This window comes from Aricia agestis, chromosome 4 (assembly GCF_905147365.1).
Source record: "Aricia agestis chromosome 4, ilAriAges1.1, whole genome shotgun sequence".
Classification (NCBI taxonomy): domain Eukaryota; kingdom Metazoa; phylum Arthropoda; class Insecta; order Lepidoptera; family Lycaenidae; genus Aricia; species Aricia agestis.
In genome coordinates, this window is record NC_056409.1 from 16,778,375 (window position 1) to 16,798,576 (window position 20,202).

A 20,202-nucleotide genomic window follows, 5' to 3' on the forward strand; every position below is an offset into this window, starting at 1 on the left:
ATATATGTGAAGTTTAAAAAGTTTTGTGTTATTGTGAACCAGAGGCGGTTCCGTAACTGGGGCATCTTCGCGTAAATAAGGTTAAATAAATAATTTGTGTAATTTTAAATTTAGTGATCAATCGATGGCGTGAGGGAATCATGATTTGCGAAGCTCTAGTCAACGGTGGACAGGTAAAACTAGTTCGTATCTACAGTGTGTAACAAAAATAAGTGATAATACTTTAGGGTGTGTACGTGTTCCTTGTAGAGAGTTCACTGTGAAAGTAGCAGCGCTGAAAGACGAAAAATTTTTTTCACTTTTGTATGGGCAAGGGCCCGGGCGTCACGAGTTTCCCCATTTTTTTTTGGTCTTTCAGCGCTACTACTTTCACAGTGAACTCTCTACAAGGAACACGTACACACCCTAAAGTATTATCACTTATTTTTGTTACACCCTGTATATATATATAAAAATGGATTTCCAATTGTGTTAGTAACGCTAAAACTCGAAAACGGCTGAACGGATTGGGCTAATTTTAGGCTCAAAATATTCGTAGAAGTCCAGGGAAGGTTTTAAAGTGACACGAAGTTCACCGGGACAGCTAGTTTAACGATATTTGTATTCGAAAGTTTTCACGTAATAGCTAACACTAAAATAATCTTAATTCTTGCTATCTGTAACTTCCCAAGGTACAACTTATAGAAAAGTGTCGTATTAAGTAATGCATAAAATCGTTTAAAGTTAGCAAATTTTTGAGAAGTATGAAATATTTCTCAAAAATTTGCTATATATATATATATATATATATATATATATATATATAAATACATAAAATTTTAATTTGAAAATTGTAGAGTTTCAAGAGTGAGCGCCGTAAAGATGCAACTATAGGTTGTAAGAAGTCCAAGATCCTTAAAACTTGTCCAAATTCTGCATATTTAAAAATGAGTTTATATTATGTGCGCAAAAAGGTTTTCGTCTTGGTGCTGTGAACTGCAGCACCAAGCAGAGCTAATTAATTACAAAACCTCTAGTTATAATAATTATAATACATTAAGTAGTTTATCAAATTATGACATTGCTTAAAAGTTTTCGGTTTCTTAAGAGGATACACCAGGAGCGAGAGAAATTGAAAATAGGTATTTGAAAATGTATTGCTGTCTCACCAATCTCAAGTCTCCCACCGCAGAGCGCGATAGAGACAATACGACAAAAGTTCTAATAAAAGAACAGAAAATCTTCGATTCGTTGTCCGCTGATTCCTTCTCCAAAACTTAACCGATTTAAGTACCTTTTTTCATTAAGAATTAAAGCAAGGCTTGAACTGTGTTCCTATGTTTTAGTTTTTGTGTATTTTCTAGCCGGTTTTGTTTTCTGGGTGTTTGAACACAGAGGAAAATCTGGCCATTTTTTGGGTTTTTGGACGTTTTTATCTTTTATAATAATAAAATTATGAAAAAAAAAAACAAAACATAGGGACATGCTAATAGTGGCTATAGATATTCAGGAAAAAAATCATAACTCTACCGGCATTATCCAGGGAGGAAACAGGGGACAACGTTTGTATGAAAAAACGGCGGTGTGGACCTCTTAAGTGGGGTATTATAGGTTTCAAAAAATTAAAAGGTTTTAAAGCAGAATAATTTATACCACGGCATACAAATATCCTTTTGGCACAGTCGAAAGAGACGTTTAAATTATTACTAGTACCGAACTGTCCTAACTCCTAGCACATTTAAACCGCCATAAAACTAGGATTGCGAAATGCCATTTACGAAAATAACTTTATAAATTGGGTATTATAATGGGCTTATGGCGGCTGGCGGACACGTAATCCGTAAATTATACGTTTTCATACAACCGAGAGTTCTATTCATAGGTCTTGCTTCACAAAGTGTTCGTTAGCTTCAGGAATTTCATATTATTGCATGTTGCATGTATGTCGGATGTTGACGACACTTTGATGAGGAAGAATAGGAAGAAATTGATTATATCCATAATCCTCCACTTTCAACGCATCGGTCTATACCAGAAATACAGCTTATGGAAACTTTCAACGCATCGGTCTATATACTTACCAGAAATACAGCTTTAAATGTAAATTTGTGCAAAGTTATGCACACATAAAAGGCTACCTTACACCTTTAACAATACTTAGCTTACCTAATAATCAGAACTCAGGAGTATGGACTTTAATAGCTTTTACAGTGTGCAACACCCAGTGTATATTATGGCGGCTTTTCCATACCGTAATCGGTATGGAAAAGCCGCCATATACCCGGTAATCCGGGTATCGTCATTTCTATAGAATAACAGAGATTGTCGAGACTCGAGAGCTTTTAGCTAATTAGTTTTATGTTTAATGCATAAACCTATAATGCTACAGTATATATTAAGTCTATGGTTTAATGTGTATCTAGATTCTAGATTAATTATTCAGAGCACCCTTTACAATATAATTTATATCGAAATCTCCCATACATAACAATCGAAAACAAAAACGTGAGAGACTGATGGCTATTTATATTATACAAAGTATCTCAGATAAAAGATGTTGATGTCATACAAAGAGCATAAAAGCAATTACTATGATGTCACAAGAGAAATGAAGTGTTCATTAATAACCACTTATTTCTACATCAAAACTTGCGATAATAATTACTGCGCAAACACTTCGGCAAGACGCATGTCTAAACAAAAGCTAGAACACGCGTGGCCCACAAAAATGTAAACACTGCCCGACTAGAAATAGAATATTTCCACACTCAAGTACACCAGGTAAATTAATAACCATGAATTGAGAGTACACATAATTTGTAAACCTATACATTAACATAATATTCGTTACATTCAAAATACGATTTGATGTATTTTAATAGAATAAACACATAATTTTGTAAGTATATTATATCTTTGTAAATATCCTTAAAAAAACTGAAAAAAAATACATGATGTATTTTGATTTCTATATGCCAAAAACATATAACACGAAAAACCCCATATTAGGTCATTACCCGATTATTCGCGGGGGGCGTCGATATTACTCGATGATAAATCGTAGATCTGTAGTTGTGCTCCAGCCTAAGGCCTACGAGATACATTTCGTAGCACTATTTTCTAACATCTTCGTAGCCTTATACTTCTCATCTTTTCCTTCAGCAACTTATTACGAGGGCTGCTATTTATGTATCCGGAACTGGCCACTTACAAGAACAATATTTAAAAAGTAATTACAACATTTGAAAATAGAACTCTTTGGTTGAAGAATACATTTTGTTTCATGTGACTGTCAATTATTTTTCCATTGTGGCGTCATTTTGAAAATTGCGTGTCTTCATTTGCCATGGATTTAACGCGTGAACATTTTCGTGCAATGATTTACTACGATTTTCGGCGTGGGCTAAATCAACAACAGTGCTTTATTCAACTCACCGCAACTTTTGGAGATGAAGCACCATCAAAAACCACTGTTTATCACTGGTACAGTGAGTTTAATCGTGGGCGGTCTATGCTCACGGATGAAAATAAAGAAGGTCGCCCAAAAACAGCTGTTGTCCCACAAAATATAGATGCTGTGCGGGAACTAATAATGCGTGATCGTCATGTTACATATCGCGAGATAGAGGCGTCCTTAGGCATAAGTATGACGAGCATACATAAGATATTACACGAACATTTGGCTGTAAAAAAAATATGTTCGCGTTGGATTCCGCACAACTTGAGAATTGATCAAAAACGGGCTCGTGTCGATTGGTGCAAAAAAATGATAAAAAAATACAACCGTGGTACGTCAAAAGCCGTTTATAATATCTACACAGGTGATGAATCTTGGATCTATGCATATGACCCCGAAACTAAACAACAGTCAACGGTGTGGGTGTTCCAAGATGAGCCGAAACCAACAAAAGTTACTCGTGCAAAAAGTACTTTGAAGCAAATGGTCGCGTTTTTTTGGAATTAATGGACATGTGGCTACAGTGCCATTAGAGAATCGTAAAACGGTTAATTCTGCATGGTATACGACCATTTGTTTACCAGAAGTCTTTGAAGAAATAAGAAAGGACAACCGACAACGCAGAATCATATTACATCACGACAAGGCTAGCTGTCACACCTCAGCTGAAACAACTCAGTTTTTGGAGGGTCAAAAGATCGAATTGACTGGTCATCCGCCGTACAGCCCTGATTTGGCACCTAACGATTTCTTTTTATTTCCATACCCGAAGAACAAATTACGTGGTCAACGTTTTTCGAGCCGCGAAGAGGCTGTTGATGCGTTCAAAATGCACGTTTTGGAGATACCTCAATCAGAATGGAAAAAGTGCTATGAAAATTGGTTCCAGCGTATGCAAAAGTGTGTCGATCATCGCGGCGAATATTTTGAAAAGCAATAAAACCATATTAAATGATATATGTTTGTTTCTTTTTTTAATTCCGGATACATAAATAGCAGCCCTCGTATTGAGTACGTTTTTAGGGTTCCGTAGTCACCAAGGAACCTTTACAGTTTCAGTCTGTCCGTCCGTCTGAACATCTGTCTGTCCGTCTGTCTGTCCGCGGCTTTCTCGAAGACTATAGGACCTACAACGCTGTAATTTGGCATGAATACACATATTAATGATGCCGACCAAATGGTATGTACCATCGAGGAAGTTGATTCCTACGCAATTGACAGACCAACGTTATTTGGTCGAATATGTCAATTCAATGTTAATTGTGATCTGTCAGCTGGGTTTGACGTCACGCAACCAAACTACTTAGGTCCCCGATTTGCATAGGAATCAACTTCTCTGATAGTACATAAAATCTTAAAAGCGGGTGAATTTTTTTTTTCACGTACACCCCATCGTGTCGTTGGATAGGTTTTTTAAAAGTATTACGAGTATTCATAGATCATTTTCTGATTTAGGGATCCATTTGTGAAATATTAAGTTTTAAAGTGGAAAAATTAGTAGAGTCCAGTATTAGTCTGAGCAATAAGTTGAGAATGGCGAAATATAGAGATAAGGGTCATAAAAATATGCGCGATACCTCATTAGATTCGGGAAGACATCTAGAAAAATGTATCGGAAGCGTGTATTAGCACACAAAAAATTTCAAAAGTTATAAGCAAATTAGGTTGCAAAAAAAAGGTATTACGTTTTTTGTTAAAAACTCCGAAACTATTAACATTTAAGACATTTTAAATAAAGATTCTTAAAGAGGAGGAAATTTCCATAAAAAACTCCTGACTTCCGGAAATCTATCTCTATTATTTATAATATTAATTTAACGTTGAAAGTAAGCCTCCGCGCGGCATTTGTAGGTAGCACGCGCGGCTTCAAAACCGAGCACGTCACACTGATTATTTTTTTAAAGGTATTAACCCTTAATTAGGCGCATCAATAAAGTCACACAAGTAGTCGCATGGGGTCTTTACTGACCCCAAATAAAATAGTGAAAATTAAGGTGAAGAAATGAATAAAACGAAGTATCAATTGTGCAAATTGTTAGAGGGCTTAATTGTTATTATTATTATTAAACAAAAACCTTGGTATGCATCTTGAATGAGGGCGGAAGTTCGAACTTCCGCCGAAAATTCGTTAGTTAACATTTGTCTAATTTGATGGAAAATTAATTTTAAGTTAAATTTCCAACGGGAGCAAATTCTTTGAAGTGTTCAGAATACACCATAAGTTTTTGAAATTTTTAAATTAATATTTAATACCTTTAAAAAAATAATCAGTGTGGCGTGCTCGGTTTTGAAGCCGCGCGCGCTACCTAAAAATACCGCGCGGAGGCTTACTTTCAGCGTTAAATTAATATTATAAATAATAGAGATAGAATTCCGGGAAACAAAAGTTTTTAATAGAAATTTCCTCTTCTTTAAGAATCTTTATTTAAAAATGTCTTAAATGTTAATAGTTTCGGAGTTTTTAACAAAAAACGTAATACCTTTTTTTTTGCAACCTAATTTGCTTATAACTTTTGAAATTTTTTGTGTGCTAATACACGCTTCCGATACATTTTTCTAGATGTCTTCCCGAATCTAATGAGGTATCGCACGTATTTTTATGACCCTTATCTCTATATTTCGCCATTCTCAACTTATCGCTTAGACTATATCCCCTTCTACCAGCTAAGAGGTTGCTTCTGGAAATGTGAATGACTGCCGTGAATGGGCCTTTTAAGAAGACTTCATAAGTTATTAAGTAATAGTCGATCAACTAAAAAAATGTAAGTATTCAGCGAAGTATAAAGGAACTTTTCGTTCAAATTCCTTTGATAGAAACTGAGATGATGTTGTTAGTAGTGTAAAACACGTTATAAATATGTATATTCATTAACCATACAAAAAATTTCAAAAACTAGAGGTACTACGGAACCCTATATTGCGCGTGGCCCGACAAGCACTTGGCCGGTTTTTTATTAGGTAATAAAGGGATAATAATTATTTATGTCAGCTAATTTTTTATATAAATCCATATAACGTAGGCAGACCAAGATCCAAAACATCCTTTAGACATTATTAAAAAGATCGCGAACAGAAATACGCTTTCTTCGCGGAAAAACTTTTTAAGACAAAAAATATTAAAAATATTATCATCAGACAGAAATATAATAAATCGACTTCATATGTTAGTGTTGTTGCCCTGTCCAGAGATTTGTAATTACGTAGAGAAGACTCAAACGCATCACTTGCAGATAAGAAATGTGTCAGATTAATTTTACGCCAGTAAAAATGCTTCTGTCTGAAACCTACGTCTGAAACATTATTAATTACTTTACTCAATTTACAATTTTGTAACATTTGATTTAATATAGAACACTAGTAGATGACGCCCGCAACTCCGTTGCGCCAAAACTGTTTACCGCGCGGGAACCGTACATTTTTCTGGGACAAAAAGTTTCCTTTGTCCTTTCCCGGGACTCAAAGAATCTCCATGGCAAATTTCAGCCAAATCGGTTCAGCGGTTTAGGCGTGAAGAGGTAACAGACAGACAGACAGACAGACAGACAGACAGACAGACAGACGGACAGACACACTTTCGCTCTTATAATATTAAGTAAGTAAGTATGGAATTAGTATGGATATAATTTTTGTTAATTCAGTTAAAATCATGAGATCTAAATATCACACGTGACGCATCTCGGAATTTCTGAGGAGATATTGAGTGAACGACATTTTATATTTTTGATACAAACATATAAAATGAAAGCGCGTTATAAATAGTTTGGGTAGTTTGGTGACATAAAATTGTCTAGACACACGTATTTGTATGCAAAGTATATTGTGGCCAGGGGCGTAGCGTACCTTGGCGGGGCCCCGTATAAAAATTTGTTTGGGGGCCCATAGGAAGGGTAAAGATTTCTCAAAAAAGAAAAAAACATATTTTGCATAAAATTAAAAGAAATATTTATTCATCATAATAATTACTTATCTATCTGTCACATTATTTAAAAACAATTCAAATTAAATATTAACTCTCCTTGCCCTTTTTCGGCAAACTGATTAAGTAATTAAATCATTCATAGCTGATGATAACTTTAGTTTTTCTAAAGTTTCTGCCTCTATGGACAATAGTGACAGGTCTATAAATACGAGAATAAAATATCTTTTTATTCAAAATGGGTATCATGATACACTTTTTGAAGTTCTTAAAATTTGAACGCACGCTTTACTCGGGAAAAAAGAAATCGTTTTTTTTTACTTTTCTCTTTTCTGAAATTTAAAAAATTTGGGAAGTTATTATTAATTTTTGCTTACGCACCTTGGGGGCCCTCGTAGGTCGGGGCCCCGTATAATTGATACGGCTGATACGGCGGTAGCTACGCCCCTGATTGTGGCGCATGTATCGTAACGTTGATAACATTTTATTTTATTCGTAAGGAAGTGAGATTTGAAAGTGAGGCGATTAATAATTATTTTAAACCTCGAAGTTAAAACTATATGCGATCAAAGGTTCAGTTCCGCGGAAAGCGCGCTCGAAAGCTGTCCTGCGATGCGCGTGCGATTATCCGGAAAATGTCTTCGCTGAGAACATCGAAGAGGGTGAAAAACTCGAGTGTGTCTCGAAAACAAAATGTATGTGATTGTGATTTGTGACTTTGATATATTTTCAAAATTTACGACATGAGCGTTTTTCAAGTGCCGAAATATAAATATTATGTGAACGCACAACAATGCATTATAGTATTTTAAATTTTTTGTACTTACCAAAATATAGGTGTTTAACAAACTATCTTCACCTGCATACCGCTAATTCAATTTTTGTGGGAAGATTTTTAATACGTGCAAGGCCATAAGGGCTACTGGCGCCTGTGTGCAAAAAAAGAATTTTGGCGCCTCTTTAGGCAAATTTTTGGGGTCCTTGGTTTTGGCGCCCCTAAACATGGCGATTTGGCGCCCCTAGAGGATGGCGCCCGTGTGCATTGCACACATTGCACATATGGTAGCGCCTAGCGGGGGCCCTGAATACGTGCATGGTGTGCCGTGTGATTTATTACCTAAGTAGAGAGTTTTTAAATCTCAATTCCGATATTGTGATATAGGCCAAGATATCGCTCTGAAGAAAAAGTAGGCTACGTCACTGTTGATACAACCACATGCTAAAATCTTTAAATAAATTACGATGGCCTTAACGTAAACAAATACCTACTAAAGCGGAACAATAAACAGGGTCGTCTCCTCCCCAGGGTTTCCGGGAGGGAAGCAACAGATGGACGGAGGAGATAAGCGAGGAGGTGGAGGACTCCGAGGACGCGGAGGAAGCCGGCTACATCTCCAGCGACGAGTCCACGCACGCCCCGGACCTGGGCGACCGGCTGAGGGTCAAGTCCAGGGATATCTGGGAGTTAGGTCAGTGTTGGGGGTTAAAACGTAAACAATTTAAGGCATGACGCGTCTCCATTCTACACCTTATAAAAGAGAGCATTGTAGAGTAATAATTTAGGTTTGACATCCTCTAGATCCGAGGTTTCCAAACTCCTTTGTTTCGTGGCCCACTTTTAAGGTGTTGGTGCATAGTGCAGGTCTTTTTGTCAGGGCCAACGTAGACCCCCGTCTAGTCTCGCATGGACCTCTGGGGGTCCACCTGGACCACTTTGGGAATCACTCTTCTAGATTCTAGAAGATAAATGACTCTAGGTCTATCATTAGGTGCAACGTGGCACAAAAAATAATATTATGTGAGTTATGGCTCATCTTTAGTCATCATAATTTTTAAAGATTGAGGTTGAGTCGAGTGGGGTAAATCACGAGGAAAATAAAAAGAATACGGTTGTTAGATTTAGCTATTTTGTAAATTTGGAATATTATGACTTCAAAATTAATAGAACGACTGATTTACGACTTGTACAAAAACTACATCTACCTCATTGAGTTATAAGTACTACTTATAACTCAATGCTCTACCTCTAAATAATATTACCTCCTATTATTTTACCGCTCGGATAGTTTATATTGAGTTAATAAATCTAGCATTTGTTTATTGATATGCAGTTTTACAATACATTACCTACGTAAATTCGATATAAAACATATTTCTGGAACAACATTATGTATTCAACAGCCACTTTCATTTTTCAGAGACAATTCAGCACACGCTGAAACAGCTGCCGTTTGCTGACATCGTCTCCAGTTCCATTGAGGCGAATCATTACGAGGAGATTATAGCGTTCGTGGAAGAAGAACCTTCGGGTTTACACACAGCAGTGCTCTACGCCTGTTGGATGGGACGTTGCTCGTTATTGTCCAAACTGATAAAAGCCGGAGCCGACCCCAACAGCTGTGATCATGATGGCAGGTATGATATTAAAATATATTTGAAACAATTTTGCTTACAGTTAACTCAGCAATTAGTGTTTACTGGCTGACACGCGGTGAAGTTAAAGAATGCCGAGTCTAATAGGCATGATGACTATTTTTTTTCTTATTGGCAATTGAAAGACCCTTAAAAATAGAAACATCGCTGAAAGAATGACTCTGATAGCCTAAAAATTCACCAAGATATGACAATTCAAATATCTCATAAAATAAACCTGCCCGAAACGCTCCATACAAAGTGCTACGAAAGTATGACGTCACTCTTTCGTAGTTTGTATGCATCGGCAGAGAACTTTGTTCGATAGGTATATTAAATATTGCGTTTATGAAAGTGGTTTTATAACAAAAGTTGCTTTTAATTGCATAAATTATCGAATGGTATACAAATATTAGAAAAATTAATTGAAAAAAAATTCGACTTGAATATCCAACTTTGAAGGCGCTTCACAAAAAAAACACAAATGCTATCAAGCTGAAATTTTGGGAACACTTATTTTTTACCGTGATTTCTTTATTTTATGAACAAAATTTGCTAATCAGTAATCTTTGACCTTGTCATCATCCCTATTGTAAAAGGCTGGGAAAGAATTCTGGAGCTGTAATGTTAATCTTTATGTAAAAATGCATTGCTATATTTTCAGGACCTGCTTGCACTTAAGTTGTTTGGTCGCGAACGAGGAGTGTGTGAAACTATTGTTAGAGAACGGAGCAGACCCCAATAAATGGGATTCGATAACTGAGAAGAAGGCAACGCCCCTGCATTGTGCTGCCAGTGCCAAATCTCTGCCGTGTGTTAAGGTAAGGAGTATTGTAAAATACGTAATGTTGTTAATACTTCGAATCAATATCAGTTTTAGAATGGGAGAGCTTATGAGACTTAAAGTTAGTTCTTTGACATAAGAATAAAGGTATGTACAAGTTGGAGCGACACGCGAAAACTGCAGACGACGTGTCGCGACACTTCTGGTTTCTAGGTATTTCTATGAAACACCCTCCGCAGCTAGCGACACGAAGCTAGCGACACTTATTCATAGAAATACATAGAAACCAGTAGTGTCGCGACAACACGTCGTCTGCTGCCGCTTCATGTAGCCGGTTTCCAACTGTACCTTTAGAGAGATGAATCTTTAAATTGAATATTGAGTAATCAACATCACACATAACATCAAACATGTTTATATTAATTCCAGACATTGCTAAATTACGGTGCAGACGTGAACGCGGGGCTGAACGAGCACTCCCCTCTGCACTTCGCCGTTCTGAGTGACGCGCCGGAAGTTGTGAGCGCGTTGTTGGAAGCTGGCGCCTGTCCCGACACACCACAGGTGCGTCTCGATCGATGTAAACATTCTGACGATTACAGCGAAGTATATTTTAGGCGCCATTGTTTCGTGACTCATGTGAAGACGTAAATTCCAGGTATTCACTGAGACCCCGCTGCACGTTGCCGCATCGCTGGGCTCGGCTTCGTGCATGAAACTCCTGCTGGATGCCGGAGCAGACGTACGAGCCGCGTTAGGCTCCGGAAGAGCTACAGCTCTACATTTGGCAGCAGTTGATGGACACGCTGAGTGCGCATGTCTACTCCTCGATCATGGGTCGCAGATCGACGAAGTGAATTCGAGAGGGCAAACCAGTTTACATTTAGGTAACAGAGCTTCATATAAATGCAAAAATTGTGTAATCCCAAGTGAATAACACGAATTTTATCATTTTCAGCAACGCTAGCACAGTCAATAGAGGTGGTGGAGCTGTTGGTAGCCAGACATGCCAACGTGCGAGCGCGGGACGTAGACGGCAGAACACCGCTGCATGGAGCTATAGTCAGAGGAGCGAGAGCGTGTGACGTGGCCAGGATCCTGTTATCCGCTGGGGCTGATCCCAACGCTGCTGATAACTTTGGCTACACGCCGTTGCATATTGCTGCCCTAAATGAATTCTCATCGTGCGTCCTGTTGCTTCTAGGTACGATGCACTACTCTTACAGGCGATTAAGATTTAAGAATAAAAATCTCTTATCAAAATTAATTGTTCAAATTCAATGTTTCAGACTACGATGGGGATGTGACTCTGCGAACGAACGGAGGAGTGTCAGCCTTATCTTTTATCGTTCGGCGGGTCCCTGATGTGATTCCCCGGTATTTGTGTAAATTCGACGATGCGGTCCATGTGAGCGAGCACGAGATAGGCGACGTGGACTGTGAACTTACAATAGACTTCAGACCTTTGGTGCCTTGCCTAACGAGAGGGGAAGCCGAGTTGTTACTGGCGTTCGTAGAAGTCGGACGCAAGGATGTTTTGAAGCATCCCGTAGCGGAAACATTTCTCTTTCTCAAGTGGAGAAGAATAAGGAAATTCTTCGTTCTAAGCTTTGTGTACCACGCACTATTCATTTCTTTATATAGCGTGTATATTTTACGTAAGTACCACTTTCTATACATACACATAAACGTGTAAAGTAATTGTTATGATTTCTTCTTAAAGATTATTTTTTGTTTGCAGAAATTTTCTCATGCGAAGACGTTACTTGTGATGTCCCTTCGTACCTCCGACCAGTTCAATACTTGATACTCCTGCTGAATCTATGTTTTCTGTCAAAAGAGATCTTTCAAGCGTGCCTTGATTGGTCAGCTTACATTCAACAATGGGAGAATTGGCTTCAGTTGCTTATCATTCTAGGAGTGTTCTTGTGCACAGTAAGACATTCTTATTCAGTTGCAAACAAAACCAAGATTTTTATGTAGGTATAGGTAGATACTTTAATATGGTAAAAACTAATCACAGATTCCAACGTGGTACCGAGGAACAAAGCTATCCAATGATGAGCTGGAACAGATGAACACATCGGGATGGCAGCACGACGTCGCAGCCATCACAATATTTTTCTGTTGGTTGGAGCTGATGATGATCGTTGGACGGTTCCCTACATTTGGCCTTTATGTTCAGATGTTTACAACAGGTACGGGTTGCCAACTCAATATCTCTACTGTTCGTACAGCATTTCACAACATTGTTCCATTTAAAAAGGATGGGTTTTTAATGACCTCGTTTCATTAGTTTCAGTTAATTTTGCCACGTTTCTCCTCGCCTACAGCTGCCTACTGATAGCTTTCGGTCTAGCATTCAGCGTGCTCTTCAGCAACTACCCTGCGTTCCAACTGCCCGCTGGATTGGTCAAGACTGTGATGATGATGTCAGGAGAGTTGGAATACGAGGACATTTTTTACAGCAACTGCACAAAGTCTCAGATACATTATCCCTTCACTGCACACGGAATGTTTCTTATATTTGTGCTGTTAGTGACGGTGATATTGACGAATCTGTTGGTTGGTTTAGCTGTAAGCGATATCCAGGTACGTTCCTTCAAGTTATACTAAATTACGAATTACGAATACGAACTTCCTAAAAACTTTACAATAATTATTAAAATTGAAATACAGTTTTACAAGCACCTCTCTATACAATATGTCTGAATAGTATAGAGCAGGGGTCACCAATTAGTTTCGCTCGGGGTCCGTTTTATAAAATGACCTTCGCGGTTAACACATTTAAAAAGAAAAAAATTAAACAAATGTAATTAATAATTACGGAAATTACAAAGGTATTATGTTCATCAGTATGTCGAACCCGAAATTAATTTTTAACGAAGTTCATCTTCGAACATACTTGGTCCGCACACAATGGGATCCAGACCGCCTACGGTCCGCCATTTGGTGACCCCTGGTATAGAGTATAGACTATAGAAGATAAGATATGAATCGTAAAGAATTTGCTGAAGGTGGTAAAGATATATTTTTTTATTATGTTTCAGGCGCTACAGGAGAGCGCAGGTTTGGACCGTTTAGTACGGCAGACGCAGCTGGTGGCACATTTGGAGAGCATGCTGTTCAGCTCCTTACTGACGTGTGCCCCTCAGCAACTGTTGGCAGTGTTACGTTGGGGCGCTCTGCTGACTGCCGCATCAAATATGCGCACTTTGAACATACGGCCCAACGACCCCAGAGAGAACAGAGTAAGTTTCTTTTATATTAAGAGGATACACCAGGGGCTAGAGAAATGGAAAAAAGTACGTGTAATATCCATAAAGTTAGTTTTTATTATTTGTAGCATAAAGTTAATATACCTAGCGGAATAGAGCAACGAGCTGTCAAACGAAACCAAAATTGCTTTTCATCTGTGTGAAAAATATGTGTACGTATACACTTACACAAGCATGATTGAATATGAATTCTATGAGATTAAATTGTCAACGTACGGCACGTGCCGACTGGACGTCAAAAAAAGAGTGCTCCTGTCATGTATCACACGTCTCTTTTTACCACGCAGTGTTACTGATAGTGACATCTCTCTTGCTCAGGCCTTTGTTTCTCTATTCCGCTAGGTATATTAACTTTATGGTAATATCTATAGCTGTCTCCCTTACTTCAAGCCTATACCGCAGAACGCGATAGAGACAACTGCAGAAAATCAACGATTCGTTGTCCCCTGATTCCTTCTCCAAAACTTAACCGATTTAATGCAAAAAATACTTAAATATTAAAGAAAGGCTTGAGCTGTGTTCCTATGTTTTTTTTTTAATAATCTAGCCAAATCTGTTTTCTGGATGTTTGAACACAGCAGAAAATCTGGCCATTTTTTTGGGTTTTTGAACGTTTATATCTTATTTAATAATTAAATTATGAAAAAAAAAAGAAAAGATAGGGACATTGTATTAGTGGCCGTAGATATTCAGGAAAAAAATTATAACTCTACTAGCATTATCCAGGGAGGAAACAGGGGACAACGTTTGTATGGAAAAAAGGGCGGTGTGGACTCCTCTAAGTCTTAAGGGTGAGGCTAAGCGAGCGTAATTTTGTAACTGTGAGTCGTGAGTCGCAGAATTTCGGTCGCGTAAATATTTTTCATACAAATCATGACTCACAAAATTACGCTCGTGTGAATGAAGTAGGAATTTTCTATGAAACTGAATGCAGCAGAATTTCTGGCAGCCGAAATTCTGCGACTCACAACTCACATATTACGTTCGTTTGGCTTCCCCCTAAGACTAATTATATAATATGAAGCAGCCAATGTTAAGTTTTGCAAAAAAAAGTATATATATCGTCGCCTTGGAGGTCAACTAGTCTAACCCACAAATTTTGTGAAAATGAGTTATGTATACCAAACGATTTAGAAACGATTAAAGTCTATGGTGGTCAATCATTCTAAGCCTCAAATATTAGTATTAGTTCTGTATATGAAATTGTCAATAATTCTGGGCCACATAGGCATAAATAGTCAAAAGTTCTATGCTGCAAAGGCCTTTTGACTCCCAAAAATTCAGAGGCCCTTCCAAACACCCTAGCAGGTAGTCAAAAAACTCAAGCGTTCTTAGAATAGTTGTCATCTGGCCGTCAACATGACCCTTTTTTGAATAGTGTCGTTTCATCTCTCTTACTCCAGTCAAAATAAACGAACAAGCACGTATTGTGTAGTAGTTTGACGTTTGACAGTTGACACTTGACAAGCTGGTTTTCAATAGCGTGTGTTGAATTTTCGGATTATAAAATTGTATAAATACTTTATTCTACGTATATGGGCGTCACAATTATTAATTAATAAGAATGAGGTCGATAAGGTCCTCTCGAGTGAAACAAATTATGGAAGCGGTTTTAATCACGCGTAGTGATAGTGAGGATAACCTACAAAGTAAGTAAATAAATTTTTTTTACTTGCCTATTTATTAATACGCTAGAATATAATAGAATTCATTGCTTATTTAGTTAAGTAAGTAGCTACTGTGCATTCATTTACAAGGAGATTGATATCTCGAATGAGTCGAATGAGTGCACATCATGTTGATACATGCTAAGAAGGAAGGTGTCGAAGGAAGAAATTTGTGATCGAAGTAGCATATTATTGTGATTTTATTTTATTAAACCCTGACCAAAAAAGAGGGTTGTTATGTGTTTAAAGCCACTGTCTGTCCGTCCGTCTGTCTGTCTGTGGCACCGTAGCTCTGAAACGGGTAGACCGATTTCAATGCAGTTATTAAATAGACTTAAAAAGGAGACTTTCAATTCGATACGTCCGTATGTAATATTAATGTAATTGCACTATATTCACATAATATTATAACAATCTTTTACACTTTTAGTGTTGAGTTTCGGGGGTTTTTAATGTGGTTAGGTTATCTTTGAGAATAGTGATGTCAGTAAGTACCTTATTTTTTTAAAATGAAGTACTTACACTTGATTATTTTTATTTTACAGGCCCTGAAGAGAATGAGGTTGTGACTCAGTATACTGACCTCCAAAATGTGCAGGGAACTTATGATGATATTGGAAGTAGGTTGAATTATTTTTAGCCAAGAATATTATTATATTATATACAAATAAACATTTAATTCTTTATGCTTTATTATAGCTCTTTTAAATTTTTACAGGCCCTGAACAAAACGAGATTGCACCACATGTCTCTGATGTGCAGAATGTGCAGCCAGGAAAAGACATTGGATTTGAAAGTGAGTTTTCAAAAATAACTAAATTCTACCTAAGTTCGTTCTCCTTATTGTACCTACTATTCATTTCTTAATTTCAGCCATATAATTTGTTTTTTTTTCGTCTGAGGTTGATGATGATAGTAGCTTTTTGTTTTTATTTCACAGGTCCTGAAGAGAATGAAGTTGTGACTCACTATACTGACCTCCAAAATGTGCAGGGAATTTTAGATGATATTGGAAGTAGGTTGAATAATTTTTAGCCAAGATTAATGTCTATTTATGAAATTAAAATATTAATTTTAATTTCATAAATAGACATTAATCTTAATAGACATTAGTCTATTAAGATTAATGTCTATTTATGAAATTAAAATGTAATTATCTTTCCTTTATATTCGCTATTTTAAATTTTTACAGGATATTGTGTCTCCTTCATTTCTTCTAAATTTTTTTCCCGAGGGCAGTGATGATAAAAAATATTTTTGTTTTTCAGACCCTGAAGAGAATAAGGTTGGGACTCACCACATTGATCTTCAAAATATGCAGGGAAATAATAACGATGTTGGAAGTAGGTTGAATTTTATATATCATAGCCCATTTTGAAAATGTTCTATGCTTTCCCTCTAATTAATATAAGTAATAATATAAGTAGGTACTTCATTGTTTATTGACCACACATTTTTGTTGCAGATTCAGATCAGTCATATGATGAAAATCCTAGTTATGCAGTTACCGTACCAGAAACATCATCATCTACGCACATTTCGGACAGCGATGAGGACTATAGGCCATTGTCACAAGAAACAAGGAGACAACTTGCACCTGCACAAAATATCTTAGATAATGCTGAACATCCTGGAGATCGGCTTTTAACTAGAAAACGCAAGAGAAACCAAAATAGTTGGAAGAGGAATTTACAAAGGAAACTAAGAATGGAAGGCAAAGAATTTGAAAACCGATCTGGAAAAAAAGTGCGCTCAAGAGCAGTAAAGGAAATAAATTGCAAATGTAACTATAACTGTAATGACAAAATATCAATAGTAAAAAGACAAGAACTCTTAACAGAGTATCTCAGATTGGGGTCAGATCAGTTGAGATGGAGTTTTCTGGCAAAGTGTGTGAACAGTATGCCTGTAAAAAGGCGATATCAAGGTGGTAATGAATGCAAAAGAAATAACACACTTGTTTACAAGTTGGAATGTGATGGTAATGAAACACAAGTTTGCAAATCTTTTTTTTTGGCCACCTTTGATATTTCCGCACAAAAGGTAAGAACTGCTCTTGCAAAAAAAACACCTGCAGGTACAATAGAGGCTGACAAACGAGGCTACAAAGAACCGCCCAATAAAAAATCTGAAGATGTAAAAAACATCATCAGAGATCATATCAAATCAATCCCAGTTGTATCGTCCCACTACTGCAGAAGTAGCACAAAAAGAAAATATCTTCCTTCAGGCCTAAGTGAAAATAGGCTGTATTTGGATTATATGGAATTCTGTAAAGAAAAGCAACTTGAACCAGAAAAGGCTAGCTATTATAAGCAAATATTCACAAATGAATTCAACTACGGATTCCATAAACCAAAAAAAGACCAGTGCGATTATTGCACACAGGTCAAAAATATGTCACCTGATGAAAAAGAACTCATTCAAAACGAATACAATCTACATTTAAAGCGAAAGGAGGAAGCTAGAGATCATAAGGAGCAAGATAAAGTAAGAGCTAAAGAAGACCCTAGTTTCACATGCTTCACAATGGATATGGAAAAAGTTCTATTGACTCCTAGTTTGCAAATCGGTCAGTTATACTATAAGAAGAAGTTAAAAACCTACAATTTTACAATATATGAACTAGGAACATCTCTTGCTACTAATTACATGTGGCATGAGGGGGAAGGTGGCAAAGGAGCTTCAGAGACTTCTACTTGTTTGTGGACACTACTAACTGAATTAAAGCCTGAGGTGAAAGAAATAACCTTCTACTCGGATACCGCCGCCGGTCAAAACCGAAATTCAATAATATCTTCCATGTTTCTACGTGCGGTAAGAGATTTGCCGGTAGAAGTAATAAATCAAAAATTCATGGAGTCTGGTCACTCTGAAATGGAGTGCGATAGTGTTCACTCTACTATCGAGATGAGAGGACGTCAAATAGACATATTTACGCCTGAAGGGTGGTACACGGCAGCTCGAACAGCAAAGGTTACCCGACCCTACTATAAAGTCATTGAACTGAGTCACTCCGAATTTTTGGATTTCAAGTCCTACTGCAACAAAATAATGACAAACAAAAATAAAATCGAAGATGGGGACAAGATGAATTGGCTCCACATAAAATGGTTTCAATACCGAAAGAGCGATCCTGAAACCATCTACTATAAAACACAACTAAGCCAGGATACATTTCATACTCTTAAAACACAAAGACGAAGGAGGATGCAAAATCAAGTAGATGTTGGAAAACTGTATACAAAAAAATTAAAAATTGAAAAAGGGAAACTTAAAGATTTAAAAGAACTGTGCCAAAAAGGTAAAATACCAACAACCTACCATGCTTTCTATAATAACTTGGATGAAATAACCGGATCAGACAGCAGCGCCTCAGAGTCTGATTAATATTATAGTAAACCTACTCTTTCAACAGCACGTTTTGTTCTATATTAAACTGAACAATGATTACTTTTAGGAATAAAGTTAAAAAATGAAAGAGATGCAGTGTTTTCTTTACTTCAAAATTATGAATTATGTTGCTTGGATCAGTAAAAAATGTTATCATGCGTACTTATAACCAGAAGTCAAAAAACCCAAGTGGCATACTATTATATTATATACCCAAGTTGCGCGACATTTGTTAGTAGTCAATAATTCTAAGCAACTAATCTCATAAAATAAAATCATTATCGAATTATTTACACAATGAATAATGTAGACATACCTAAAGTTATGCATGTGCAAAATTACAGCTCTCTAACTGCAGAACTAAAAAAGATATAAAGAAAAGAATGCAGTTTTTGAAGCGCGCCTATCTTTGAATGCCAATTTCTCGAGTTTTTGATTTTGTGGCTTAGACTAGTTGACCTCCAAGGCGACGATATGTAAATAAATGGTTATTCATGTTTCAGATACCCAGGGATTTAATTGCTTCCATATACAAAATGGTGGCGAGCCGGAAGACAAAGAAAAAGAGTTTCCGCAAGAACAACAATTACGAGTGTCGGATACAGCAGAGTCAAGACGCGGAGCATATTGAGAGACAACCGACAGTGAAAAGGAAAAGTTATCTATACGACAGATTCTCATCAGAAAGTCAGAATGTTGAAAGACGTAAACGAACCACGTCAACCACAGATGTTAGAAATCGACCGATGTCCCTAACAATAAACGCAATACAAGATATCTGTATGGTGGATGTTAAAAATCAGCTATCAGATTTGACGAAGAAAATTAACAGATTAATAGATGCAACTGATTCAAGATTAAATTTGATTGAAAAAAAGTTAGAGAAAAATAATTAGCATTAGAATAAAGTGTATCATTTTATTTAATAAAGAATAAAATAATAATTCATAACCTCCATTTTTAGTTTTTAATAACTACTTTTAACCCCTGGATCTTGATCAAATTGACTTGATAAATTTTTGGCACAATATTTAAAGTACTTTGATTATTGAGAACTGTTGTCTTAAAAATATTTTAATTTCTTATTTATTTTATATAGATATCATTAAAAGTATGGAATTCTTTAGGCAGTTCAAAGTAAGCACAGACAATTTTTTATGCCTCTAGTTCAGAGGTTCTCAAACTTATTTAGTCTACTGCCCACTTTAAGAAAAAATTATGTTATAACTTATTCCGCCCCCATTGTTTTAAAATTGCATCCCAATGAAATGAAATAAATATAAATTACCCCCCCCCTCAAGCCTCTACACAACGCC

General features: G+C 36.8%; 2 protein-coding genes across 4 annotated transcripts in view; one reads left to right on the top strand and one right to left on the bottom strand.

Annotated features, from left to right (window-relative positions):
• Positions 1–20,202, bottom strand: part of LOC121725875 (ubiquinone biosynthesis monooxygenase COQ6, mitochondrial) — a 31,041-nt gene that overhangs the window by 7,692 nt on the left and 3,147 nt on the right. The window lies entirely within an intron of this gene.
• Positions 31–19,813, top strand: LOC121725874 (transient receptor potential channel pyrexia). Of its 2 annotated transcripts, none has more exons than XM_042113023.1 (13): positions 31–173; positions 8,659–8,821; positions 9,551–9,767; positions 10,429–10,585; positions 10,978–11,112; positions 11,207–11,435; positions 11,507–11,752; positions 11,838–12,206; positions 12,290–12,483; positions 12,572–12,746; positions 12,845–13,140; positions 13,599–13,799; positions 19,390–19,813. In XM_042113023.1, exons 1-13 carry the CDS (start codon positions 141–143, stop codon positions 19,780–19,782), a joined length of 2,808 nt encoding a protein of 935 aa, XP_041968957.1. In that variant the 5' UTR covers positions 31–140; the 3' UTR covers positions 19,783–19,813. The 2 variants fall into 2 exon arrangements, with proteins under 2 accessions (XP_041968957.1, XP_041968956.1); XM_042113022.1 differs by lacking the exon at positions 31–173 and adding an exon at positions 7,904–8,047.